Genomic DNA, 21,706 nt, shown 5'->3' with positions numbered 1-21,706 from the left:
AGTAATAATAATAATAATGTAATAGAGTTTAATTTACCAATTCCAATCACTGCACCGACACGAACCTGAGATTTTCTGTAATGAGTGGACTTCCGTTCAAACAGCGTTATGGTCTCTGGGACAGGTGGAGATGTGACTCCAGCGGAAGATCAAATGACATGACGTTCAAATCAATGGGCAGTCCGTTTGTTCAGCCCAACAAAGATGGCGTCGGCTACCAACGGGTATAAAATGCGCCTAAGTTAGCTAAAAAGTGACGTACGACACTATGAAAATGCAAACATAAAGTCTCATTGTTTCAGCTTATTGGCAATTTTTAAGGGTTATTCATAAACGCAGCGGTTAATTATTGAGCTCTCGCACTACTTTGCGGTTCAGTGTGCCCGCGCTCCTTGCTTTTAGGCTCTTTGGCTGGAGTTAGCCAACATGGCGACCATGTAGAGTAAATGTTTGTCTGCAGTGCCAACACGATGAGGTGAGTTTTGATTTACTCGAAAGAAATAAATGATCACTTCAACCGTTCCAAATTAAAAGAAGTAGCTCTTTATCAACTGGCAACTCGGTAAACTCTAAACATGGCGTCATTTATATTTAAAGAAGTAATACTATAGTGTAAAGTTTTCATACAAGGACGCTCTTGTGCAAGCTAAGATTTAATTGCATAAGAAATTCGGTATGTGAAGCAGTGTAGGACTTCTGTCTCTAAAGAAAAACTTCTCTGGGACTCACTTTGTAAGGAAAATAGACCTAGTGAGTCTTTCTGTGTCTTCATCTGTTTATCCCTCTACAATCAACAACATTTACTTACATCTCACTGGCAGCATTGTTTATATGCAGCAGGCTAGTACTACTTTATTATTTTTTTCCTTCATTTTGTTTTTTGAAACAGTCCTAAGATTCTCTAAACTGTAAGTGCAGTTGTCACAGCTGTTTCATGGGACATCCCAACTCTAACGCACGTCTGCAAAAGTAGCTACTCATCCAAAACATTTAATTTATGCTTCAAAACAAAGTTATTGTGTCAGTAAATTTGTCATTGCCTGAGCCATTCTGGTCAAAATGTTTTATTTAGGAAGTAAGATTTTTGCAGGAAGTGTAAAAAGTTTACTTGGGAAAAGTCAATACTGTAGAATACTGTAGTACATAGAAAAGTCATATATATATATATATATATATATATATATATATATATATATATATATATATGTAAATTTATTTGTAGAGCAATATGTAACATGTACTGTAAGCAGGAAAAATGTGACACAAAGTGACATCCATGAAAAAAAAAAGATGTAACAATGAAAAAAAAAATCTGCAGTACTTCAGTAAAGTTGCTCCTCACAGTATATAACACTACGAGTTCTAATCTTTTTTGTGGACATCTTGTTGCTCTTGTTGGTCTGTCCAGAGATTTTAATCATAAAGTTCTGAGTATCACATCTCATGTTTTTCTTAATTGTGATTCATAGTTCATCGCTCACCTGGCAGGTCATTGGTCATTTTAGCAGATATCACACATATTCTGTGTCATAAACAGTTATGGAATATACATGTATGTATGCAGATTCTAATTAATGGATGGATCATTTTTCATGTGATGGCTTGAATGATGAAAAAATGTTTAGAAGTTGCAAAGAACATGACAAAACTGAGAATCAACTCATCAGTTTTGATCAGCAAGCCATGTGCAAGTGGTTATTTTGCTAATTTTAGTCAATTTTACTTAAATTGACCTCAACTTCGAGGGACAAAACTATATTGTAACTGTATTTCTTGCATGTCTGTGTCCCACCTATGATGCAGGGTCTCCCGCTGCTGCATGGGGTTCAGGCGAACCTATTTAGTTTGGCCAATCCTGCTGCTGCTCCTGGTTGGTGCAGCCCTGACAGCTCTGCTGCCCCCTGCTGAGGACCAGGGAGGCCATGGTGTGCTGGGAGTTCTACGCCGGGCGACCGCTCAACAGTTGAATAATCCTGCACAGGGCCGCCGTGGCGACAGCACAGAGGAGGAGCAGAGGTTCACCGTCATCATCCAGACTTACAACCGCACAGACATTTTGCTCAAACTCCTCAACCATTACCAGGGAGTGCCTCATCTTCAGCGGATTATTATAGTCTGGAACAACGTTGGAGAGCAGACACCTGTGAAGTTATGGAACTCTCTGGGGCCTCATCCGGTCCCCGTGGTCTTCAAGGAGCAGACCAGCAATCGAATGCGCAACAGACTGCAGCCATTTCCTGAGATTGATACTGATGGTCAGTTTATCTCTAAGCTTTCATATTGTAATTATCTGCTTTTCTCAGTGGCTTTGGTTTGATTTGTGCTTTGATCCTTAGCTGTCCTGATGCTGGATGATGACACCCTGGTCAGTGTTCCTGACATCAGTTTTGCTTTCTCGGTTTGGAAGGTAATAAGTTCACCGACAATGTAGATGTGAGTGACAAATTCTGCATAAATTCTGAAAGTTTTAAGGCATACACTATAGACTCATACAGACATATGATATATGCACAGACTCTGCCATCTACCAGAATGCAGTGATTTGTGAGGACACAAATTGTTGAAACTTTTATAGTGAAATTCTTTCCCATTCTTGTTTGATATATGAAATGCTCAACAGTCCAGGGTTGTCGTGTTTTGCGCTGTACAATGTGCAACACTGTGGTAACACTTGTAAAAACACACAAGGACCCTGAAACAGACATCTAGATGGCAGCATATGTTGCTCCATAACCTGTATATTACCTTTAAGCAGTAATGCTGCTTTCAAAGATGTGCAAGTTACACATGTCACAGGTGCTGGCTTTTCAGCTTTAACCTGTTAATAGTCTGGAAGGTCATTTTCCTCTTTAGCCAGGCATCAAATTCAGCTTATCAGTTTGAACTTTAAATATCTTGCCTTTGTACTGCATTCAGTTGAATATAGGTCCAGGTAGTTATTTTGTTTTCATTTACATTCTATACAGCGTCCCAACTTTTTTGAACCGGGGTTGCAGTTAAAAATTGATTATGTGGTACTTTTAACAGCACCATGCACAGTTTGATTGATATGAGTTGTATCTTCTGTTCCACAGCAATTTCCTGACCAGATTGTAGGGTTCGTCCCACGGAAACATGTCTCAACAGCAGGGGGAGTGTACAGTTACGGCAGCTTCGAACTGCAGGACCCAGAAACAGCTGGAGGTGACAAGTAAGTTGTTTTTCTGTTGTCATAATTCCATAAAGCTCCACATTCAGTGCATTTTATTGGCTGCTTGTTTGGTTTGGTATTACTTTGATGAGAAAGGCTATTTTTTTTTTTTCATTCTCATATTCTGCAGATACTCCATGGTGTTAATCGGTGCTGCATTCTTCCACCGCCGCTACCTGCAGCTCTTCCAAGACCAACCTCAGGCAGTGCATGCGCTGGTAGATGAAACGCAGAACTGCGACGACATTGCCACAAACTTTGCCGTAGCGCTGTATTTGAGGTCTGCAGGCAGCAGTAACAAACCCTCTGGGGTCTTTGTGAAACCCGTGGACCTCCGCAACCTGGAGAAGGAAGCCAGCAGTGGGTACCAGGGTATGTGGCATCGCCCTGAACACCTCCTCCAGAGATCCTACTGTCTGAACAGGCTGGCACAGATCTATGGCTTCATGCCACTCTGCTTCTCCAACCTGATGGTCTCCCAGTTTGGCTTCCCCAGCTATGCCAACCACAAGAGTAGAGGCTGAGGAGCTGCCACAACACTGACTGTTTTGGGTTGAAAGAAGAAAGACTCAAGTAGCAGTCTGGTAAGTCTGTGCTAATTAATAACACATCACATGTCTAGGATTTGGTTGATCACTCGGTGTACAGCTGATCATGTTCATGTGATCTGTGGCTGGAAACCATCATTTACCTAATCTGTAATCATAAACATGAATGCAAGCACACATTTTATAGTTTAAGTCATGTAAAACCAGCATTTAATTTTTAGACAGTCAAAAATTATTGCAAAAAACAGTTGTAATTTACAGAATAAAACTGTTTTCAGAACAATATTTAGCATATTGGCTTAGTGTTTATCCGCTCTGTGTTTTCTCTTTTTTTTTTTAAATTTCCTGACACTGAGCAGTTTCACCATGGTGGCATCAGCAGGACAATCATGGACCGTCTTCCTTTGGATAACAGCAAGGACAGTTTAAGAGTTTTCTACACACGGACCAGTCTGACGAAACGTCCACGTTTGATGAAGGTATTTGTGTACTGATACCAAAGCTGCTTTTCCTTCATCAAATACAGCTTTCTCAGTGGACTGTAGTGCAGTTATTTCATAACCAGCAGGTGTCAGTCTTAGATCTGCTGATAGTTTGTCTTGTTTGTTACCATAAATTACAGCACGGCTGCCGTCTCTTTCAGATTTAGTTAGATTATTGTTTGTAGAACGTGCCAGTTTTCTGCTGAGCGACAGTTAGAAGATGTAGGTATTTTTTTTAGTGATTTTCTGGCCAAAAAGAAATTCCATCCAAAGTGTGAATTTATATAATTATTATAAACGTATTATGTGAATTTTAACATAATCTGTTTGCACATGCATGGACAATTGTTTCATTTAAATGTGTGCACATGTCAAGTTTGAATGACTGTATCAGGTGATTCAGTTAAATAAAGCCAACACTTTTTCTCTGAACAGAATTGGTAAATGAATTCATAATAATCAGTTAGGCTAATAAAAGTTGAAGAGAGTGTTTGGTTTTGAAATAGGGGTTGTATGGGGTACTTATAAACAATCAGTGTATTTAAGGAAGCGGTAAGAGTAACAGTGTATGAGGCTCAGAAATGTACCGCTGTGGTCAGCATCAGTTTGTGTGCTCTATATTTAGAATATTTCCACCGCTTTACCTCGCAGTCAGACAGCCTTTTTCATGAGCCAAATATTGCTCTCTCCAAACCAACCAGACTCCATTAGCAAAATCTGTAGTTTTACTTCACAGAATGCAAGAGCTTTTGGTCTATCACTGCTTTCATCTGTCAGTTTGTTGGTGTTATTGTGTGACTTAAGTCTTTTAAAAGGTTAGTTCAAACTCACCAAAGTCACACAATAGTATAAGTCAACAGATCGAGGCAGCAATATAGTGTACACTTAAAATAATATAGATTTTGTTACGTGTATCTTTTTTTTAAGTGGCTAAAATATATTTTGTTGCTGGCTCTGTCCACAGCAGTACATTGCTACTTCCCTACACCAATACTCCTGCTGCATCTACAAACTGGGGGCATATTAACCACCATCTACTGTACATAATACACTGATTATCGATAAGTACCTCATACAGCCCCACTTAAAATTATCAGAACTGTCCCTTTGATTCTTGAAACGGGTTAACAGAGGTCACATACTGAAGGAATGAAGAAGTAATGGTGCAAGACATGCACGTGAAACCTTTGCTCTATTTTTTTCCCCCATCTCAAATGTTGTCCAGCCATTAAAGACCAAGGTCCCTGCAATGTCTGTGGCACATTGTAAAGTTCCCACCTATCAAAAATGATGTGCTAAATTCTTGTTTCAGTGAGGACTGATCCTCTTTCATTAAATAATTGTGAAATTCTGTCAATTATTGTTAAAACTCCCATTTTAATAACCACATCAGACCAGCCCCACAGGACTGTATCTTACACTGAATTCACCAAATGATTCACCCCTTAAATTGTATCAGCACTCTGTTTTTTCTTGCCAGGCTTACACGGTTACTTTAAATAATATGAACAGGAAAAATTTGACATGAAGGCTGAAGGTTAAACATCCTCAGATAATTAAGAGGTAGGAGAGTGATAATATTTTGTAGTTTGAAGGTGTTACTTGTAGAGCAGCAGAAGTTGAGTCAACACAGTAAACATCTGGATTGCAACACCAGGTGTGAGGTCTGACCAGGTCTCTGCAGACCTTTAAAACAGCTTATGCTCATTACTGATCTTGAATGAAAAACTATCTTTAATAATAAACAATAACATCCGACTCCTTCTTGGAGGATAAACGTGTCCTTGCATATTCTGAGGTAACTCTGGACTCCAGTTCTTTCAAAAAGGATCCGAGAGCCCTTGCAGAGTCTTATTGTGCTCCGGGTCCACCACTTCCACCACCACCACTGACCCCAGGCCCGCCTCCTGGCCTGGATCCACCAGCACCTGGAGAGCGCATGTCGTGCCACAGCTTCACAAAAGGCTCCCTTTTCCTCCAGATCAGTTTGTGACCATATGCCACGTACCATCTGTAGGACACAATATATGGAGATGGTTAAATGTGGTGACCGCAGGACAGGATCCCACCAAACAACATTTAAATCCCATTAACATCCTCTTTTAAGATTTACACCACTGTAAGCAGTGAAGCGCTGGACTGCCAACTACATCAATATGCCTAAAATCATCCAGTCAACATTCAGGGAGTTAAAAAAACATTATATTGATATATTGGTCAGTAGTATTTGAACAGAATATAATATACAGGATATAGAATACATACTATAAAACATTTTTTTGCAATAATCCCTAAAACACCTGTGACAAAGATATGTAACAGGGGCAGGATATTTACAGTTTAACATTAAATGGTATTTTCCAGAATGATATCAATGCATTCCAACAGTTAACTTTCACCTGTATTTTATAAATAATTATAATAAAGGAACACTCAAATAAAGCAAAATATATTCAACCTGAATTAAGAAAAAAATACCAGTTACACACAAAATACTACCTATAAAGCTAAAAATAAAAATCTGGATTATGTTTTTTTTTTTTTTAAGTTTTTATATAAGCACATATTGGATAACATATTTGCTGATACTGATAGATATACCAGTATAGCTGTGACAGGCCAATATCATCGTTTGACCGATATATCGGTGAGGCAAAAAAGCTGTTTAGCAGGTCTTATCAGGGCTTAAAACATTACTGTTTACTGCAACATCTTGTTAAGATAACCTGTAACTCTTATTTTTGTATTTGTTTGCTTTTGCTTTTGTTTTTATGATCTCAAATGCAATTTAATGTTCTCTTAATGTTCTATTTTAATATATTTCTATGCTTAAGTAACACACCTTGAGCTGCCTTGTGTCTGAATGGTGCTGTGTAAATAAACTTGCCTTGAGTTATAACTATTTTGTCAAACTACAAGTACAAGTTGAGAAAAATGTGCTAAACAATCTCACCACAAGGTCCATTTAGTATCAGTTCCTGAGCTTTTGATTGCATCAACAGCAGATGGAGTTTGCCCATGCTGTCATGGAATTATGACGTCTTTGAATTAAATTTTTTTCAAAACAATTTAAGACCCTTAAACCTCAGCTTATAACTCCAACTCCTTAAGGACATTCTTCTGCGATATCAAACACTTTTGTATGTTTGTCTACGGCCCTTCGTTTATACATCATCTGTAAAGTTTTTGAATCTTTGTTGTTTACGAAAAACCATAAATACATTAAATCATTCTTTTCAATGTAAAAGTAATCAGCCACTCACATTCCAAAGAGGGCTCCGCCAAGATGAGCCGCGTGGTCAAACAGCCGCCATCCCATTATAAGCCCTGCTGTATCTATGGCGATGAGTGCTTTCAGAGCCTAAAGACAAGGAACCTAAAGTTACACACAATGCACTGCTCTAAACTGACTACTGTCACTCTGCCATGCATTCAGACATGCATACTTACACATTCATTCACACACACTGGACTTTGTCCGTTTCGTTCATGCACAGATTTACATCTCTTGCCTGCAGCGAAAACACAACATGGGAATGTCAACAACACGCTTTTAAATGTGTGAACTTTTTATTTCACATTACCCTTCAGAGGTGTGTATCTACAGAACGAGCATTTTTTTTTCAAACCATCCATAACACACATACAAGGCTGAGAATGCAAACACACACACACACACACGCACAAATACAAAACTAATGTACACACATACTGCACGCCACTTACATTTCCTGCTGTGAAAGTGACCATGGGGAGGAAGATGATGCCTAGTTTGGCCTCTGGCACCTTTGCACAGACTGCAGCCAGTACAGCCATGACAGCACCCGACTGTGGATCAAACAAAAGATCAGTCAAAAGATCAGGATTGACGTCCTCCTTTTGTGTTTCGCTGTATGAAAGTTTCAGCAAATATCTTACCGCTCCTAATGATGGATGGAGACGTCCAGTGGCTGTTTTGCACATGTAGCTAACCATAGTGGAAATCACACCTGAAAATACACATTATGTTAGAGATGTTAAGACTCGTTCTTCTCCCAAAAAACTCAATTAATCTCTTCATTACTTTAATTTCCCATGTTCTAAGTCATAATGAATATATATTTTACCAAATGGTTCCACCTGTTAAGATACTACATTTGGACATTTTTCAACCTGGATGCTATTTTCCCATGTTTTTGTGTCCAAGTGACTAAAGAGGAAAACAAGTTTAGAAATTGGTCCAGCAATGAGTGAGAGCGCTGCAGCCCTCTGAAGGGAAATTGAGCTCAAAGTACATCCACTTTAAGTGCTTGTTTTTGACAGGCTCACACACTTATTATTGTCAGTGTCTGACACGATTATTTAAGACATTAAAAAGGATTTGGGTTTGATAAATCTAATACTGTTTGAATACTGGATTTTTATTCAATCAAATGTTATTTATTGGACTCACCAGCGGACATGTAGACTGCAAGAAACTGCTCCTTCCCTAACAGCGAGACGATCCCTGAGGAGAATGTCCACAGGACATACATGTTGGCCACCATGTGGATGATGGAGTAGTGGCTGAAGGAGGACAGGACCATGGGAAGGCAACGTGTTTCTGGTGGGGGGGAGAGAAAAATGGACAGAAAATTAAATATGCCCTTGGATAACTCAGAAAATGATGATATGCCATTATTGTCCTTGTGTAGGCACTTTGTACTACTTATTTAATTTTTCAGAAAGTGAGTAGAACAGGTAAACTCACTGGAGGCTGGGTTGGATGTGAAATACTTAATCATGCTTCTTTGCATTGAAGGGATCCGCCAGCAACACAGGACAACAGCATTTACAGCAATGATTCCTGGGAAACAGTAATAAGGAAAGATCCTGACTATAAAGAAATGTGGGATTATAATTAAAGGGATAGCCAAGATCATTTGAAGTGGAGTTGCATGATGTACTTATTAATGTGTTTTAAAATGATTGTTTGGATAAAGTGAAGTCACACAATAACAAAAACAAAGTAACAGATATAAGCAGCAGTAGACCAGCATCTCCCGTGATATGCAGCATAAAATGACTGATTTCGCCTATGGAGCTTGGTTGGTTTGGTGAGAACGATATTTGGCTCATTAAATGGCGGCTTCCCATCAGAAAAGGCTGTCTGAATATTTCAAATCTAGCATAAAATTAAACTGATGTTGGACCTTTTTAAATTAGCTAAAATACTTTTTGTTGCTGACCCTGTCCACAGCAGATTATCGCTTAGCTTCCATGCTGGCACTCCTCACTGCTGCTCCAAACTGGGGACGTGCCCACCAGCATCTACTGTAAGTAATATATTGACTATTGATAAGTACCTCATACAGCCCCAGTTCAAACAATCAGATCTATCCCTTTAAACACATGTAGAGATGTCGATGCTAGCCATGAAATCTGCAGAAACGCTGGGACAAAATGAGTCTGTGTTGCTGAAACAAGTTACCAGTGACGGTCCTCTGTCCTTCTGTGAGGCTGCTCCAGAAGTCGTCCACCATGGACATCACGAGGATGAGCTGTCGCTGGAAGCTGGACAGCTGGTTCCACCAGTCATGCCAGTATGCCATGTCCTGCGAGCCCTGGTAATATATGATGGTTCAACCTATTATTGACATTGTTTGACACCAGTGGAGAAGAGAGATGGCAGTTTTTAATCATTAAAATGTCACCTGTAACAATTTTCCTCCCTCCTCTTCATCTTTTGCAGACTGAACTCTCGACTTCAGGGTCTCATATTGCAGAATGGCCGCCGCACCAAAGGAGCAGCCTGTAAACTGACATGGAGTCAGACAACAACCACCAACATCATACTGTCCCAAACCTCAATACGGCATGTGTCTGTTTCCCCTTATTCTAGTAGACAAACAGGAGGACCTACCCCTACTGTGAACATCAGCGGTTTGAAGAGTGTCGGCCTGGGCGCTTTGGGAGGAGGCGGAGGACCTGGTGCGCCAGCCTCAGAGGGTGAGACTTTTGATTCTTGGGTGACATTTCCTTTCTTTGTATCTGACCTTTTGGCTTCTCGACGGAAACCGCACCTCTGTTGGTAGCAGGGGTTCAGTCTGCAAAAAAAACAAACAAACAAAAAGACACTGAGGTAAAAACACAGAATAACATGAACCTCTGCACAATATAAAGCAATTTGAAGATGGAGAGTCAGGGTTTCTGGCACAAATTCACCTGCTTCCAAGATAAATGGGAAAGGGGAAAAACGCTGAAGAGGTCAAAACTCCAGCAACACCAGTAGTATAACCACTTTACTGTTCCACCAACATATTTTAGCATATGGCCATAATCAACAACGATATAAACAACACAACGATATAAAGCAAACAGTCCTGCAGTGAAAACCGGGAAGCTTGTAATGTTAACATTGCCTTGAGCTGTTGATTCAACTCTATGAAAATTAGTTTTAGAAATAGTGGAAAATCCCCTTTCCTTCAGCCCACGGTAATGTCTTCAAATAGCTTGTTTTGTCTACAGTCTAAAACCCAAACATATTCATCAAACCAACCATCAAACCATCACAACAGAGAAGCTGGAAACGATGAATATCTGGCAGTTTAGCAGGAAAAAACACTTGCACTATTAACCCATTAGCTATCAAAATAGTTGTAGACTAATCTGTCAATTATGTAGTTGATGAAACTATTGTTTAGTATTTAATAGTTTTATTGTATTATATTTAGAACCAATATATTGGTTGGAAGATATACACAGATATTAAAACTTTTTTGAACAGCTAATATAATGCGGAAAACATCACTTGGGGTGATTTAGATTTAGCACAATGGAGAATATTTATGAGGACAAGAGGAGGTACCTGGCAGGTGTAAATAATTGATGTTTACTTAGCTATTTATATTATCTTTTTTATTCCTATTTTGTTCAGTATTCATTTCTAGAACCGGTTGGAAACGCACGTGTTATGCATCCCAGCCACAGCCTGTTCACACCACTGCTATCTGCCAAGAGATACAGAAGTATCCACTACTGTACCACTGCAGAGCAGCTTGATCAGACTCCTTAATTCATCATCACCATGAATTAAAGTTTACTGTTATGACTTTTTATTTGTCTGAGGATTGAAAAGGGGACAGCAGGGGTGGGGAGGGCCCCAAGAATGTGTTTGACTTAGGCCCTCAAATGAATAAATCCGCCCCTGAATAACACCTTTTTGTCGGGTAAAATGTATAGTTGTATCTGTTCTAGGTGAATAGCATCCAGGAACCTAACTTTACATTGACTCCTAGCCTGTTGGTTCAAACTATTTGTTATTAGGCTACCCTTTCATTAGGGTAAACAACAGGCAGTATGAAAAGCGAGACATTAAATATGGTGGCCGAACAGCTCCGCTAATTTGAACAGTAAAAGACAGACAACACAGGAACGGTCTTTCATGTTTTTACGGTGAATAAATGAAACAGGGCAGACTTTCTTCAGCCCCGTGGTTGTCTGTACAATGACAGTTAGGTAACCACACACTGCTGGTCGACAGATAAACACACACACACCGTCCTGTCGGTGATATTCTTGTTTATTCAGACCCTGCGGCCTCCGTAGTTTTAAATGTACTCACCTGGAGCTTCGTGAGGTGGTGTTGGAGCATCTAATGAACTGTGTTTTGGCCCATTTCATTACACATCCTCTCCACGCCATGTTTGTGATGACCTCCTGCCTGAAGCCCCTCCCACTGACAGGCTGGGGCTCATGCTGCGTTCAATGGTTCCGCTAAAAGCTCCGACTTCTGACCGTCACACAAGAGCTCTGGTTGTAACAAAGGTGACTTTTTTGTGGAGGAGTGGGGAGGGGCAGGAAGGTTTATTACAATTAACTAAAACTAAACATACAATTTAAGATTTTTAAAACAAACTAAACTAATTCTGAAACGAATCAAAACATTTTACAGCATTAAAAATCAAACTGGCCCAAGCAAACATACTCTGGAAACTCACTGAAACTAAAGTAAAAAAAAAAAATAAAAAATTGAAAACGAAATAAAAGTTAAAACTAAAGAAACATACAACACTATGATAACCCTAGAAGCAGGGGGTTGTTTGTATTAGCTACAAGTAAAAATATATTGTTTTTGTTTAATTACTTAATTATTAAACAAAGTGTGAAAATGCACAAATACAACATTACAATGATCCTTATCAATTCAATATTTATTTATTTGCAAGATTTGTGTGTGTTTACACTTTACAGAAAGACTTGACTTGTATATAGACATTGCATGCTGCTAACATTATTGATTGGACATATGTCTGTTTATACATTATCAATAACTATTATTCTCACATAAAGTTCCTGTGAAGCTTAAGAATAGCAAATAGCAGGCAACTGCATTAACATGAAGCCTACACAATATCTATTTATTGTCAGATCTGAGCAGATAATCTACTGTAGCCTACATACATACACATGTAAATGTATAGACTATGTATACTGTGCATAAACTATACATATTTACTACTACTCTGCTATACCTAAATAAATGACCTGCCAACATTACTTATACTACTATAATATAAACCCCACACACCCTTGTGCCATTGTACTATTTTTAAGTATATACACACAGTTAACAGTAAAAGTGTAATATGTATATAGATAATGTATTTAACTCTCCATTTCCGGTAATGTTTACTGAGAGCTACTGGAAACCAAAGTGCCAACTTTCTTGTATGGCCGAGTATAAAGTTGATTCTTACGCTGAAATAATAGCTAGGAGAACTTGAATGCAGCAGACACAACAACATATTTGTGTTTTTCCATTGGTGGCATTTCACTTCCCCCTAGTGGCGTAATATAGTATAGATTTATCAGATGTGATAAGTGCAGCCTAGTAAAGTCACAGTGATGGAAAGTAACTAAACAGACCGATATTTACTTAAGTAATGAACTTAAGTACAGTTTTGATGTACTTAACTTGTTTCTTTCAGTTTTGTGCTATTTTATACTTCCACTCGACTACATTTTAGGGGGATATATTGTACTTTTTACTCCACTGCATTTATTTGACAGCCTGTGACTATGCAGATGAACATTTCTGTTATTAATGTTCACTTTGTAAAATATGAGACAGAGGCCTTTTTCACAGTCCACATTTTGACAAAGGAAAAACACAGGTATAAATAAAATAAATGATGGCTTCAGTTTCAGGGTCCTGGTATTGTTCATGTCATACTGACATACTGACATGACTAAGTGGGACATTTGAATACAACAGAGCCATTATTAATGTTATTAGTATCACCTTAAACAGTATGTAGAGCACGGATCAGTAAAAACAATATGATAATATCATATAGGAATATCACACTCTGAAATACTGAGTACTTTTGTACTTACTTACATGTTTGAATTGGTTTTCTTTCAGTCTACATACAATCATGAAATGTCTTATCAATATTATTCAGCTTTTCCAGACATACATATCCTAAAAGAAAGGGAAAACAGAACCCAAGCGACACAAAACATAAACAGAACAAACAAAACTAAAACAGAAAGAAAGTCAATTACAAAACATTCTACAAATGCATCCATATGAACAGGAAGAAATTATCCTAAACTTTGTAAAAATTTTCCTTTTGTATCATTCATTGACTTTTTCTTACAAGAATTATTGTTTTGCTACTTTTACTTAAAGAAAATGGAAAGAAAGAACAGAAAATGGATGCAAAAGCTTTTAGCACAGAGGAGAAAAAGAAGACGGAGAAAGTGAGAGCACTGCAAAGAGCGTGGAGAGACATGATGTATTCTTCAGAGCGTCAAAATATCGGCAAAATCATAATTAATGATTCTTTTTCTTTTTATTCTTCTTCTTATTAAAGCATTTGGTAAGCAGACTGAAGTTTGTTTTCATTAAAACCACAGAGAAAGTAGTGGGAGTCTTGGGCTTTGGCTGAACAGTATTGATGACACTAGGTGTTGCTATTGGCATCTGGACAAGTTCCACAAACTTCTCATAAGCTTGCCAGTGGCTCCAGAAATAGGTGAAGAAGGTAGAATTTACAGTGAGAAGGCTGCACTGCAGTGGCTGCAGAGTAACTAGGGCTCCCCTCCAATGCAATATCTGCACTTGACTCGCTGGGCTATTTTAGCTTATATAGACAATAATGCACAGAAAGAAATGCTGTAATAGAGCTGGAAAAGACTGAAAGAAGTTTAAGAGAAGGTGGGTAATTAATCTTAACTGAGGCAGGCGATGTGTCCCATGGAGACATTATAATACAATATCACCACTTCTGCGGGGAAATTATATAGTTTTACAGAGAAGTGGGGGTGTGGAGAGGTTTCAGGGCAAAGATACAGTGTACAAAGAAAGGAGAACAATATGCCTTTGCCACTGTATGGACCCAAGGACACACTGCCAAGTTAGATGATATCCTATGGGTGCAGGTCTGGGGCAGGGGAGGACAGGGAGAGGAGGAGGAGGAGGGATAAAGAGAGGAGAGAAGGGAAGGGAGGGATGACAGGACGGATTGAGGTGGGGAACAGAAAGAGGGAGGAGAGTAGACAAAAAAGGGGTGAGAATCATAAATATTTAAGCGGCCTCAAAAGTTAACTTAGGTAGAAAAAAAAAAGAAGCTGTTTGTGATTTGGATTTTGGCAAAAGAGCCACACAATGCTGCAAACACAGCCCTCGCACAAACACACACATTCATCTCCCGCTGAATCCGTAGAGGACTATAGGTTCCTCTCTCTGATCAATGCAGGGCATTTTTTTTCCCCCCAGCAGTGGTGTCCTCTTTCAGGTCCTCTCATCGATTTGCTGTGAACCGACGCCAGCCAGGATTCGGCCTGTGTCGGCGACAGGGCAGCAGGGCCTCGGTCATGTGACAGGAAGTGTGGTGTCTGGACCGTAACGTGTCATTTCTGTAGGACACTCATTCATCTTACTGAAACTACATCTAAAATAGAGAAGTGAATGATAAAAGAAACTTCAGCATGCCGTGATTCAGATCCACAGGCGTGATGCTGAACGTCATTTGGCCTTGAGGCTTCTCTTTCAGCCCCAAAGGTTTGAAACATCTAATACCAGCAGCACAGTCTTTTTATACCATCAGAGGAAACTCTAGCTGTTATCATAGCGTCCCATCAGAGTGCTGACGACGAGCTTTCTAAGACACGGATCAATGGGCCAGTTAGATAATACCACACTGTCACTTGTTTTCTATTTTTTTTTTCCTGTATAGATTTGGAGACTTGGTGGTCAGTGTGTGATTGTGGCATTCTTTAAAGGAACAGTTCACCTCAAAATCAAGTTTTCATCATACTTTCTTCAAACCATAAAAAGAAGAGACTCAGATGTTTGTGTCAGTATAACACTCAGTGTTGTGCAGTTTCTATGTTTCTATGAACTCTCAAGTACAGTTTCTATTAAGTTGTGGAATACAGTGACACTTGATGTAGTTTTGGCCAATGAAAGATACTACAAATCGACTGAAACTGTTTTCCTGTTAAATTAATTTTGATTTACTATGATTCCTACTAAGAATGCATAAAACTTTAATGTCCTAAGGACGTTTATGAATGAAGACATCCAGTTTGGTTGGTTATTACATAACACACCATATTATTATTACAAAATATGGGTGTTATTACACAAAGTGAAAATTCATCACATTTTGTAAAGTTATACCATAATGCGGCATTATTACATAATGTGTTGTTCTTTACAGGTGATGTCTCCAAAACTCTGCACCTCAGAACAAAACAGTCTTGATGGATAAGCAGCACTGAAGGTAAGAGGAAAAATGTGCATTTTTGATTTTGGGGTGTACTGTCCCTTTAAGAAGCAGTCTGCAGCTGATTGTCACCATTGAGCTGTGTGGACTGGACACTGAGTGTGATTTTTAGATAACTCCACTACTGCAAAGTCATGTTTATTTTACCTAAAATACCACAGAGGATGACTCACAGCGTGACAGCATCAACCTCTCACTGATCTAATTGATGAACAGTATTTATAAAAAGGTGTCTTAGTAAAGCATTGTCGTTGTTTAATTTGAGTTAAAAATGAGAGGTGCACAGAGAAGCACACTCTCATGCACACACTGTACCTTTGTGTACATATCTGCCCCGACAGTTCACACTGATTTGATTACACAACAAGTTCCTCAAGAGCTTTTTGCACAAACCCATTACAGCACACTGGAACAGGCAGCTCATTGTGAATGCACAGTGCAGCTGTCTTTGTATATTGTACACAATGTCTGTCAGAATTCTGCTGCAGTATAATCAAATAACAGGCACAATAAAGAGTCAGATGTTCAGGACACGGCTATTGATCTGTGATTCATTCATTAAATATTGATGTCTCTCAGCAAAATATCATCTGCCTTTGCTAACGGTAAAGCAGCACGGTGGTCATCAGGTGTCTGAGGACAGAGATCGTCACTGTGGGCTGGAAGTAGAAATTATTTATTATTAATTTAGAATAAGAAAGAAAAACATGAAAGAGTGTGCTGGCACTTTGTGAACTTAGGATAAAGACTGAAATGTCTGAAAGTGTACAATGAAAAGTGTATGCTGAAAAGTGTCATGGCGTTTTTATTTTGGTAAGTGTAACTTTAATAATTTTGTCTTAAAGTCTAGAAAAGAAGGCAACATGGATCACTTAAACATAGTGTCTATTTGCACCTGAGTGAAAGCAGTTACAGGGCAGCTATTTGGCTCTCTACAGGCAGCTCCACAGTTTAGCTATAACAATGGTTCAAGTCCTGATGTGGGATACTGGAGTTTGAGTCCAGTGTGAAACTTGAAGTCTGTGTAGTCTTAGTTTTAAGTCTCAGTTTTTTCTGTTGTTTTTTTCTTTAAATTTTATTATGACTTTCACTCTTCAGCTGCAGTTTGGTTAAGTTTAGAAAAAGGTCGTGATTTTTCTCCGCTAAGTCATGATCTATGTCAGTTGGACACTGACACCTGGCTGCTAATAACATCTGCCTTACGGCCACAAGCTGCAATTCCGAGTTGAAGCCCTCTTGCAATCAATAAGCCGATAGGCCAAAATTAAAGCTGCAAGCAGTAGTGTATCATAGTGAACTTTAATGGTCCAAGAGGATTTTTGGTAGCGCTGGACTTGTGTGTCCAGTTTCGGACTAACGTGTGAGGGGTGTGGTCTTGTGCATTTTTACAGCACCACCATCTGGCCGATTGGATTCATATTTCCTGCCAAGTGCTTGCACATCATTTACAGTTAATGCGCCCCGTTTCATGTTTCTGGCTCATTATAGCTCACAGCAATTTGAGCCGATGCGGCAAAAAATTAATAATAAACCCCCTTTGGGGCACATTATGAGTAGTCTCATTTCTACAGTATTACACAGTGCCTGTTTTATGAACGACTTAGTTGTAGATGTGAAGGTCTGAAATATTAGCAGCATTCTGTATCTGGCTGCGTGGGATTTAGTGGCATCTAGTGGGGAGCTTGCAGATTGCAAATACCTTGTCCCTTACTCTCCCCTTCCAAGCATGTAGGGAAACCTATGGTGGCTGTGAAACCTCCTCAAGGCTGCATCCAAAGTCAGTGTGCATTATGGCAGTGCAACATGGCTGCCTCAGTGAAAGAGCACCCATCCTCTCTCTAGATGTAAAAAGATCATTCTAAGGTACTGAAAACACATTAATTGTTATTTTCAGGTGATTACACACTAATTAAAACCTACTTATCAATATTATGTTCAATTCATGTCTTTTTAGTCTTACACACTGGACTTTATACATGCAATGATTTCCTTATTCATTGTTTGCTCAAACTTACATTTTTAAATTATGCTCATTGGCTATCACAACAAAACAAAACAAAACAAAACAAAACAAAGACAACAACCACAAATTGAAACAGCACCCACCTGAAGAGTTCCAAGACCACATTAAATGGAGCAAATTGATTGTCAGTAAACTAGAACTGTTTTGTCAGCTTAATCAATAGGCTACAAAGTGTAAGCATGCCAGTTGGAAATTAAAATCTTGCCTGCTTTGCTCCAGTGTTTCAGCACAACAGTGAAAGAAAAGCTCCTTTTGCATCAAGACACAGTGCTCAGTCTACATCCGCTCTCCCCTGCACACACACCCACACCCCCCACACACAAAACACACACACACACACGCCAGGTCTCAACCCTCCCTCCTTCTTTACCTGAGCCCTCAGTGCACCTTACTCAGAAACTCTTGCAAACACAGAGGGGTGAACACGGGCTCTCTGAGGAGATCAAGCGTCGCTGCTGCCTTGTCGTATCGGGGGGGGGCCTCGTCAGAAGGAGCTCATTTTGCTCATTTATCACTTGAAACAAACAACTTGCCTCCCTCTGCGCTGCTCTGCTCGGCTGTCCCAACTGAAGAAACAAGCGCGCAGCAGCTCCAAAGCAGCGCATTGCCTGTCAGCCTCCGTCGGCAGCATCTTCAACTTCTGCACCGCAAGGGGACATGGGTGATAAAAACGCCGGTAAGAAACTTCCACGTGTTTGTGTATGCATAAGTTATGAGCTCCTTCTGTCTGGTGTTAAGTTGTTTTTTGGACGTATCATTGCGTATTTGTGTGAAATATTTGTGCACAGACTGCGGAACACATAAATATCCCTTCTAACTTTGTTATTGTAGTACTTGCATGCAGCAGACCACATGCAATAGAGCAGGGATGCACTTTTACAGTCTGAGATTAAAAGTTGAGGATGCGGGTGATGCTGAATGTGTGTGTTAACCGGCCACAGATCAGCACATGCTTCAGTGCTGCAGCGGTGCTGCTGCTGCTGCTGTACCCCGGCTTTGCAGCCCAGTCCACCGCCTCGACTCACACCTCTCCAGCACGGGGTATACTTCACATTTATCAACACAAGTCGTGCACAATATGCTGGAAAACATCTAAACTGCACATGAAATGCAACTTGTACACAAATTATCCTGCATCACACTGTTTTCAGCCCCAGTGTGGCGCATGGTAAACGGCTTTAGTCTCCCTGCCGGAGCTTTCCTTCACTCTATCGGTGCTGTCAGCTGATTTAGACAAAAAACTGCTGCCTCCCCACTTTTTTTTCCGTTGAGATGAATGTGCTGCTATTCCCTGTGCAGCGGCAGCGGTGTGGCCTCAACGATCAGCATGCGTGTTGTTGACAAAGCTTTTCAACTCTGCCGGTAATAGGCTGTGGGGGCTGTTATTTAGAGCTATAGGATAAATTTATCCTATGCAGAGGCTACTGCATGAGCCACTAGATGCTGCACAGTGCCTAAAATATGTAACTCACCCTCAAACATCATGTGTCTTCATTGTTGTGGTTGTGTTGGCAGTGTTTTGCAGGATCGTTTAAGGATGCATGGGGTGACTGTTAAAGCTAAAACAGAGGCACATTCTCTCTCTTTAGATATATTTGGATTAGGGACAGGGTGCCCTTGTTTAAGTAGGGTAACCTTCTCGCTTATGGTCACCCTGATCTGTTTTTACCCAGTTTACAGTAAAGAAAAATCCAGAAGTGATTAGGGAATAGGGGAGACTGGGGGCAATTGTAACACACTCAGTTACACCAATCAGAGACGAGCTTTGGGGGTTTTCAGTTGGCACTTTTTTAAATCTTGCCATGCTGATATGCATTTCCATTACCACTTACAACATGCTGAGTTGTGTTGAGTTGCAACCAAGATGGACCTTCTCCAGTGTGGGGCCAAAGTGCACCCAACCTGCCTCCAAGCGGGCTGCGGTGATGTCTCGTCCACTGCAGCCAACCCTTGATGGTCCCCCTTTCTCCCCATCTAACAAGCCTTTGAGACTCAAGACTCAACTCATGTCCGTGCAGCAGGAGAGCAGGGGGAGATGTTTTTGAAAGTTTTTATGTGTTCAGCTCATAGTATTTATGTAGCTTCTAACTTAATCTCTGTGGTTTGAAGTGGTTTCTCTTCTTTGTCATTGTTTGTTCTTTCAGGTATCTGCTTTATTTTACCATTTCATGTTCGCTTTAAGCTGGACACAGGGTTGGGGGACCAACTGACCATCATCAGCCCATTCATCAGCAATTGGCGATATCTTGCCACAATTATTACCAGCAGGCGATATGTTCATATTTAAACTGACTGTATAGCTGATGACATTGTGTAGCTATGTCCATGGTTAAATAATACATTAGATCCAAGATGAAACACAGACAGACGGATAGACAGCACTGTGAGGCTTCTGATATTTCAGAGCCATGGTCAGGACCATTGATTCTAACTGGTACAAAACACTGATTATGACAATGTAAACCAGTTGGATCATTTATAATGGTCTTATAAGTCTGATACTGACAATAAAAAAGTAATGCTAACTCAATAAGTTATATTCAGTCTGACCCTACAGTATGAGCTACCTTACTTTAACAGTTTGCACTGTTTCTTTTTGTGACACTGACTCAGTATTTGTGTCTCTCTGGCTCTTGTGTGGTGACAGCAAGGCTTATTTACTGACTTATTTATTTATATTTTAATATTTCATATTATTTATGTCACACAGTTATCCAGTTTTTAGGTGCAACACCTGCTGTTTTCACCTTGTGAGTGTGTGCGTGTGTGTGTGCATGTGTGTGGTGTCATCAGGTAAATGTGGTCGTGGAGCCAACTACTTTAGCGGGAACTATCACAGTGTACAGTACCTTGGCAGGTGTTTATATATCTCTGGGAAGATTTTGTTAACATAATAGCATCACCACCATGTAAGATGCTTTTATTAGGGCTACCCCTAAAATAAATATTTTCGGAGTCAGCTATCAGTTCAAGCCTTAAGTCAACTAGTTGTCTCATGTTTATGATAGTAATTTAAAAATTTTAATAGATATTTTGTGGGCTTGAAGCGAGCCGCTTGTTGAATGCTAACAGCAAAAAAGGCCAATGACGGTATGTGTGGGAACAACCAGCAGGAGACTGAACTTTTGTTAATTTATTTCACAGTATAACCTCCGACAAGTCTCCTTGTTCAAAACACGGGATTAAATAACTTTGATGACTGCTTTACACCTCCTTTCCCTGCCTGAACCCACCGTGTTGTCATCATCCTCGGAGTCAGAGTCTAGTCAGAGCAGCTGTATTCCCTGTCAACCGGCCTCCACTGGCCTCGCAGGCTGTATCCCATAGGACCGCTAACTGGGCTAACATGCTAATGACAGCTACAGCACAGTTAGCAGCAGTTTTCTGTGACCAACTAAGAAATGAAAACATGGGACTAGGTTAAATTGACTATTAGAAAGCAGCCTTAACTTTTACGAAACTTTACAGGTGTGCAGTTGAGATCAAAAAGAAGATGGAGTTTGAAGATGGGCGTGCTCCAACCATGTAATAATGTAGTAATGACAGCTGAGTACTCATGAGTCATAACATCAGTGTGTTGATGGATGTCATGGATGGTGTGTGATCCCATCACAAGATGGTCTCTAGTTAACTGATAGAGTGTATATTTTTTAATTTGGTGCTCTTTAACTACAATTATGTCCCTTAGGAATATCTGTCACTTTGTG

The 21,706-nt window shown here is 39.8% G+C and overlaps 2 protein-coding genes across 3 annotated transcripts; one reads left to right on the top strand and one right to left on the bottom strand.

The window, feature by feature from the left end:
• Window positions 1-256: 256 nt before the first annotated feature.
• extl2 (exostosin-like glycosyltransferase 2) lies at window positions 257-4,657 on the top strand. The gene is made up of 6 exons (XM_084732809.1): window positions 257-475; window positions 1,804-2,255; window positions 2,337-2,407; window positions 3,075-3,190; window positions 3,321-3,774; window positions 4,098-4,657. The coding sequence occupies exons 1-5, from the start codon at window positions 447-449 to the stop codon at window positions 3,712-3,714; spliced, it is 1,062 nt and encodes a 353-aa protein (XP_084588935.1). The 5' UTR covers window positions 257-446; the 3' UTR covers window positions 3,715-3,774; window positions 4,098-4,657.
• parla (presenilin associated, rhomboid-like a) lies at window positions 3,926-11,959 on the bottom strand. Of its 2 annotated transcripts, XR_014771682.1 has the most exons (11): window positions 11,803-11,959; window positions 10,102-10,285; window positions 9,893-9,997; window positions 9,670-9,802; window positions 8,950-9,045; window positions 8,653-8,802; window positions 8,139-8,209; window positions 7,947-8,048; window positions 7,671-7,732; window positions 7,484-7,581; window positions 6,190-6,231 (listed from the first exon to the last, which is right to left on the bottom strand). XR_014771682.1 is itself a non-coding variant. In XM_084732808.1 (10 exons), the coding sequence occupies exons 1-10, from the start codon at window positions 11,880-11,882 to the stop codon at window positions 6,072-6,074; spliced, it is 1,179 nt and encodes a 392-aa protein (XP_084588934.1). In that variant the 5' UTR covers window positions 11,883-11,959; the 3' UTR covers window positions 3,926-6,071. The 2 variants fall into 2 exon arrangements, 1 of the variants encoding a protein (XP_084588934.1); XM_084732808.1 differs by lacking the exon at window positions 7,671-7,732 and having other exon boundaries at window positions 3,926-6,231.
• Window positions 11,960-21,706: the final 9,747 nt, after the last annotated feature.

The sequence above is a fragment of the Lutjanus erythropterus genome, chromosome 12, assembly GCF_056507025.1.
Source record: "Lutjanus erythropterus isolate fLutEry1 chromosome 12, fLutEry1.hap2, whole genome shotgun sequence".
In the NCBI taxonomy this organism is placed as follows: Eukaryota; Metazoa; Chordata; class Actinopteri; order Lutjaniformes; family Lutjanidae; genus Lutjanus; species Lutjanus erythropterus.
The sequence above is the reverse complement of the archived record's forward strand: the minus strand, read 5'-3'. Positions and strand labels throughout refer to the sequence as shown.